The 7,258-nt window shown below is 49.5% G+C and overlaps 1 protein-coding gene across 14 annotated transcripts in view; it reads left to right on the top strand.

The window, feature by feature from the left end:
• Positions 1–6,744, top strand: part of pdlim5b (PDZ and LIM domain 5b) — a 65,134-nt gene extending 58,390 nt beyond the window's left edge. For all 14 annotated transcript variants that reach the window (XM_081702717.1, XM_081702718.1, XM_081702714.1 and 11 more), the window contains 5 exons: positions 2,153–2,348; positions 4,082–4,262; positions 4,802–4,922; positions 5,212–5,327; positions 5,424–6,744. In XM_081702717.1, coding sequence (XP_081558843.1) covers positions 2,153–2,348; positions 4,082–4,262; positions 4,802–4,922; positions 5,212–5,327; positions 5,424–5,513 — 704 coding nt within the window. In that variant the 3' untranslated portion in view covers positions 5,514–6,744. The remainder of the gene's footprint in view (positions 1–2,152; positions 2,349–4,081; positions 4,263–4,801; positions 4,923–5,211; positions 5,328–5,423) is intronic.
• Positions 6,745–7,258: the final 514 nt, after the last annotated feature.

Below are 7,258 nucleotides of genomic sequence, written 5' to 3'. Positions count from 1 at the left end.
GGCGCTTTAGGGGCTGTATCTACCTCCCTTCCCAGATTGCTCTGGGCGCTGTGCCGGATTGTAAATATTTACTCGGGGGACTAGGTGATCCTATTAGCACGCTCTGCACCTCTGCAGTGGGCACCCATCCACGGAGGCGCGGGAACCGTCGGAATGCGGCGAGGCCGGCCAGGGGGATCTTAAGAGTGACCCGCCGAGAGGGCCATGGAAGTCCAGGTCCGAAGAACATGGGCCTTTCTCTGCGAAAAGCTCGCACACAAGAAGACCGAGCGCTGAGCTCCTCTGGCTCCATGCGTCCGGAGCTTCCGGGCCGAGCAGCGAGATGCCGTGGCTTGTGCAGGAGGAGACAGTGTCCTCGGTAACAGTTGCCCAGGAAAATCAGCTTGAAGATGGGGGGTTGATGGAGAGGGTTTATCCAATTACGCCTCATCAGACTGAGTGATTCCAGACTCCCTCAAATGAGGATGGACCCTCCAGCAGCTGGAGAATTAAGAACGTCCCTTTGGCTGGAAGGCGCTGATGGTGCACAGGAAATCCGGCTGCCTGAGACGGCATCTGGGACTCGTTTTGCCAAGGGACCAGTGGCCGTGTGTGACATCACACTAAAAATGACACTTCCCACCTAACTGCACCTTCCTGTAATGCACGTGGTCAGAACCACCCAGCCTGAGAGTCAGAGCTTTCGACTGAAATTCAGCTCACGTAAAAGTTTCCTCCAGAAATCTTCCAATGTGATTCGACTAGACATATGTGTTGGGTGTGAAGCGGGGGGGTGGTGGTGGTGGTGGTTTGCACAGTCTGGAACAGCTCGATTGCTACTCAGGCTCACCCGGTTGGGAGAAGGGAGGAAAACTGGCCTTATCTAACTTTAGCCACAGGATGTGGCGGACTCTCCGTCCAGACCATGTGCTGGAGAAAGGCATGACTCAGCACAAGGCGCATGGTAGGGGTCTGCTGCTCTCTGCTCTGCCCTTGGACCAAACACCCACAGCCTTCCACTTTCACTGTTTTGCCTTGCTGTGGGGGAGCGGGTGAGGGGGAGTGATTGGCCCCATCTGCAAGTCATGGGAATTTTGAGCTTTGTTTTGTTTTGTTTTGATTGCTGACTCCTGCTCAGTGACCATGCCTGCGGAGCTCTCTATTTATTCAAATGCAGGGACTTCACCGTCCTCTATGAGCAGAATCAAAGCTCTGACTGACTGCATGGGTGATGGCTTCTAATTGAGAGTGAACGCGAAACACATGCGGCATTATTCCCGCACAGCTGTTGGATGCGATACGGGCAGATGACACAGTCTTTAGTCCAGCGCGTGAGCCAGGACCCCCCCCCCCCCATCTGTCTCACACACATCTTTGTCACAGCTGAGCTGGCATGCTGAGACCAGCAAGTTCATCCTCCAGATGTCTATCAGCTGAATGGGACACGCCCCTAGAGCCGTGACTCACCAGTACCGCTCCTTCTCTCTTGTGACGCCTTTCAGGAATGTGCTACTTTAGCACCAGCATGCCTGGCAGTCCGCACGATGCCCCGTGAGCACACAGCGCTGTTGACTCGACCCCCCCCCCCCCCCCCCCCCGCCACGGTCCGCGGCGGCCACGGACTGTGATTCCTGCACAGGGCTGAAAGGCTGTCTCTGTAACTTCCACCACTGCACCGTGACCTCTGACCCTCCCCCTCTGGGTTTGCACAGGGAGAGAAGGGGAGGATTGTCCTTATCCTCTCCGGGCTCCTGGAGACTTTTTTTGGGGCAGGGGGATTATTTTGCCAGGTGTCTCCTCTGGCTCTGGGAATGTTGTTTCCCCCCCCCCCCCCCCCCCCTCTACTTGGGTAAACCGATCCTTTGTTTGGGCCGGGACGGTGTGGATGTCCCGGTCAGAGATAGCCCATCCTCTAAGGCCCTGCGATGAACCCGGCGTGGAGGGAGTCTGTGCGTGTATCTTAACAAGGGGCTCTCCGTCCTCTGCGGTCACGCTACACAGCCGTGCACAATACGAGCTGATCTTATTACCTCTCTGTGGCACTGCCACACAGCCTAGCCTGCCGTCCTTCAGACACTGTAGTGGGTAAAGTTCGTGTACTGGTCACTAAGATTAGAATCTGCTTCTCTCTGTCTGTCTGTCTGTCTGTCTGTCTCTCTCCCCATCTGATTAGGTTTCCCCAGAGCAGGTGCACAACCAGGGCACCCCGCGCCTTCCTTCGGGCAGGTGACTAACAGCATTCCAAAGGGCCCCGACCGCCCTGTGCCACAATCCCACCCTAAAGACCAGGACTCACTGGTGCAGAGAGCGGAACACATCCCAGCCGGAACCCGCACGCCCATGTGCGCCCACTGCGACATGGTCATCAGGTGGGTCTTACGTTACATTCCTTTAGTGAGCACTGCTCTACACACACACACACACACACACACACACACGCTAGATGCTATCGGTGCTATTAGGACTGTTAAGTAGAGTGCATCAGTTTTTATCGTAGCCAAGTCCCTCTAGAGCACAGACGAGGAGAGCCGAGAGCCCTTGCTGTACACAGCAATGTTTTAGGGCCCTTAAAGTGTTCGTTTCTGTTTTCAGTATGAGCAGCCTCAGGAATACAGCGGGAGTTGTGTTTTACAAAAGTGTAAACAGCCTACATGAGGTTATGAGGGGTGTGACCAAGCGATGTGGCGTTTTCCAGCAGACGTGAGGGCTGTGCGGATCGGGATACAAATAGCAACGCCTCGCCAATTATATTACTCTCCTCATACCTTTTACACAGCATCTCTGAAAGCAACAATTCCAGGCTCTGGCGAGGCCATTTCAGTAAAGCACAGACAGAGGTGCTTGTGTGTAAGGTGTGAGCCCCGTATGAGCAAATATTTGGAACTGCACTGATATTTTCCTGTAGGTAGAGAAATACCAGTCACCAGAAATTAGCAGCCAGAACTGAGGGTGTGCAGTTTAATAATAGACAATGGGAATAGCACATCCTGTGTTATGTAAGCCACTCCGTGGAGCGTCAGGTTGGAGTATCCGTGGAGCTAATTACGATTCTTCACATTCTTCTCCAATTAGGTTGATGAACTGTATCATAAAGGACTCTTATTCTGTAAATGTTAGCGGTCATATGCATTTCCTGTCTTCCAGTGTCATGACTATGTCTGTCACAGACATTATTCTGTAGCCCGCTGTAATGTCTTTGTGTTTCCAGCTAACAGCTTGTTTGCCTAATGCTCTAATCAAAAAAGGCAGATCGCCGAAAATAGCCGTAGCTGATACACTCTGGGGGCAGTGTGTTAAGTCTTTATCATTACCGCAGCTTCGCGACTCACACTACCCGCTCCGTCACCCTCGCGTCGCCCAAGGCACGACTGTACCAAAATGCACTTTGAGTGGTTTCTAAAATACCACCATAAGACGTAGCACTCGTCTATGTGCGCCCATGAAATTGGAGACCCTTAAAGAGTAAAGGGGTGCGTATAAACACATTGGTATTGTTAAATGGGGGCACGATAGGCTCCTCCGAGGCGCGTTATATATGCAGTGTGACAGTTACTCGCAGGAGTTCACATCCTGTAATGAATTAATAAATTGTCCTCACCGCCGTCTGTTTGTTCTCTTGACCCGTAGAATTGGAGCAGACCTGCGTAAAGCCGTCACCGGCCCCGGCCCGTGTCAGTGCGGGCGGGGTGTGTGGCCTGAGCTTTAATTTGCAGGGAAAGTAATCGCTGATTAATTTGGCATGACAGCTGGGCCAGGCAGGGGCCGTGCTGCCTTCGCGTGAGCCGAGCGAGAGTTCACAGGGCTCCGCCGTGCCTTGTTATCATTCAGTAGCTCAGAATGCACCTACCACCCCTCCCCCTCGCAACCCCCGACAGCCTGAGCCCCGGGGCTGGTGTACGTTACACTGCCGCGGCCCAGGGACAGACTCGCAGACTCCGGGCAAAAAGTGGCCGTGACATCCAAGCCTGAGGGCTCCGTTTTCGGCACTCGATACGCTCTGAGCCCTTTGTTTTCCCTCTCAGCTAATCATCCGATTTGTAACCCGCATTCCCGCTGACAGAGTGGACCCTCACGGTCCCTGTCCGTCTGTCTGTCTGTGCAGGGGACCTTTTCTGGTGGCCATGGGGAAATCGTGGCACCCGGAAGAGTTTAACTGCGCCCGCTGCCGCAGCTCCCTAGCCGAGGTGGGCTTCGTGGAGGAGGGCGGCGCCGTCTACTGCGAGCGCTGCTACGAGCAGTTCTTCGCACCCACCTGCTTCCGCTGCCAGAAGAAGATCCTCGGGGTGAGTGAAACTCCTGAGACGCTCCGGAAACCCGCTCGCAGGTCGCCCGGTTCCAGATCACAGGGGCATAAAGGAGTCGGAAGGATTAATAATGATGATGATGATGATGATGGAAAAAGAAACCCATTTAATTGGGATCATGAGGTCTGCAAGACCAAAGCGCAGAGGCGCACAGCAGCGGGTGTCTGGGTGCCCATCAGGTCAGCACCGCGCAGCGACGCTAACGAGAGGCTAGGCTAGGCTTCAGCCCCCTGGCCCGGCACACCCAACTACTGCTAACCACGTGATCCTGTTTGCTGGCTCTGCTCAGGGCATCATTAAAATGTGTTTCATCATCTCAAGGTCATCTGGCTGAGGAATGAGGGAATTTTTTTAAAATTTTCTTAGCTGCCCTTGACTTGAGAGACAAACAGCTAGTAGTCATGCGAACATCTGCTCTAGTTTGAGATCATGTCTACTTTATTAAAACTATAGCAAATAAAAAAAGTCGCTTGTTGATGAATGTACTTCTGTTTTTGTTTGTTTGAACCTCCTAACAGGAAGTTATCAACGCCCTAAAGCAAACCTGGCACGTGTCCTGCTTCCTCTGCTCCTCCTGCCAGCAGCCTATCCGCAACGACATCTTCCACCTGGAGGACGGACAGCCCTACTGCGAGAGAGGTGAGGGTGTGGCTCGCACGCTAGCCCCAACCCGCAGCTCCACCCGGGGGTGTCCACCCCGCCCTCGGAGACTGCCCTTAGTTACAGCACAGTGGCTGAGTAACCCATGCTCATTACGGTCATTAAACGGTCCCTGACCTTTACAAGTTAGCGGAGAGCCACTAACGCTCACTGCGTCACAGCATCTGCACGGCGAGCTGGTGTTTACTGTTGAATCCCCTCCGTGTTACACTTGGTGCGCATTAATCCCATGGACTAACCAGTGTCTGGTTCATGGTTCTTTTATCAGATTATTACGCTGTCTTTGGTACCAACTGCCACGGCTGTGACTTCCCCATCGAGGCTGGGGACAGGTTCCTGGAGGCGCTGGGGTTCACCTGGCACGACACCTGCTTTGTGTGTTCTGTAAGTTCGTGCAAAAAAAAAAAGAGACCTATAGCTCTGGTGTTTTGTCCTAATGTCAGCATCCACAGAGTGTCAACGGGTGCTTCTCATCTCCAGGTCTGCAGCACCAGTCTAGAGGGCCAGACATTCTTCTCCAAGAAGGACAAGCCCCTGTGCAAGAAGCACGCCCACACGGTTGTCATGTGAGCCCACCCGCTGCCACGGCAACGCCACAATGAGAGAAAAGCTGCAGTTGTCCGTGATGTTTTGGGTTTAGATGGTATTAATGACTTCATTAATGGAGAGGGTTACGGGAACGTGTGCTTCAGTTCTCCGATGTGCTGACTATTTGGAGCGTTATCCAGTGTGTGTTTTCCATTGCCCTCAGTAGGAATGCTATAAAATAGTCTTTCTTTCTTCTGCTTTTTTAAAACAAGTTTTTCAAGACAGTAATATATAACTTTACTTTTGTCCTGTATATTAACCATCATCTCACACACACCCTTGAGACATTTTTAAAAGGGAGATCTTAAATGTACTGTTCGTTTTCCTCTTTTTTCTAGCGTTAATATAAAATGCAATAATGTGCAAAAAAAAAGAGAAAATGAAACAAAAGAGAAAAGTAGTATGTAGATGGGAAATTGGAGAACAGTGCAGAGTGAGTCTAACTTGACTGAGAATGAACCTCACACAAAAGGAACCGTTTTCATGGAGTGTCCTTTGCAAGACTAATGATTTGGATAATTTCCATGTACTATAATAATGAAAGAATTGTACTTTATTGGTTAATCTGTAATTTGCAGTCATGTTGTAGTAAGTAGATTTAGAGCTACATGCTATGTTTTATCAAGAGATACAAGCCTCATTCTCGGTGGGTCGCGTAATCTGCACATCAACTTTCTGCTTTCAGCTTCGTTCTCGTGTAAACCCACCCCCACCCCCCATCTTTGCTAGGGTCTGAAACAGAGCTCTGTTTATCTGGGTATATTTATTGGGGCCTGTGAGATGAATTTGGGGGTTTCTAATGGCTTTGCACATCAGTTACTGCGCTGACCGTGTCAGGGCAGAACATTGTTTTGAGGACAATGCTGATTTATGTTCTTTTTTTTTTTTCTTTTTTTTTTGTCCCCACGTGATTAATCTTTGTAAGATTTTAGAGTTTGGGTCCTAGTGTTGAAGTAAAATCTATTCTGAATAAGAACTTGTCACACTGGGACTTGTGAACACCTAGTAGCTTTAGAAATGAGAAGTGCACAGACTGCTAATCTAACCCCATTTAGCTTGAGTAAACACACCATTTTTGTACTTTTATAGAGCTTTAGTTCGCCTGTAGTCATAAATATGTATTATGAAATGTGTTTGTGTTTTTGCTACCTTTTTATGCTTGTTTTGTTACCTCCTAATTAAGATATGGGAAAATAAACACTGTTCTTATCAAGCTCTGCCTGGGAGTGTAGTGAATGTTAACACAGACTGAAATGTGAATGCACTCAGTGGGCTGGTCTCCCCTGACAAGGATTACATTTTGTCTTGAACTAAACTCCAGAACCAGCGTGTGTCACTATTGAATTTTCTTCGGTTTGGAGTTAATATGGGTCTTGGAAACTGGCCAAAAATGATCTCAATTACCTCTTCCTTTTTCCATCAAAAATGTTTTTCATTTAATTATTATTTTCTAGTTACTGCCATAGAAAAAGAAAAATGCTATTGTTCAGACGTAATGTATACATTTAATGCTTTATATAACTTTTTTTTTTTTTTTTTTTCATATTTATGAGCCATCGTGGTCCCTTCAAATCTCTTAAGTTTCCAAAGTTAGTTTGTCGGGATGTTATAAATATAGCATTTTAAATCATTCTAAACTACCTGGGTTTGTTTGCAATACATACTTTTAACCCTATATTTGCTGGCAGTTACTGAATCAATCTCTACTGTGTCATTGTCTGCTTGAT

Source organism: Electrophorus electricus, chromosome 19 (genome assembly GCF_041902795.1).
Source record: "Electrophorus electricus isolate QZ-2024a chromosome 19, ASM4190279v1, whole genome shotgun sequence".
NCBI lineage: Eukaryota > Metazoa > Chordata > Actinopteri > Gymnotiformes > Gymnotidae > Electrophorus > Electrophorus electricus.
The sequence above is the reverse complement of the archived record's forward strand: the minus strand, read 5'-3'. Positions and strand labels throughout refer to the sequence as shown.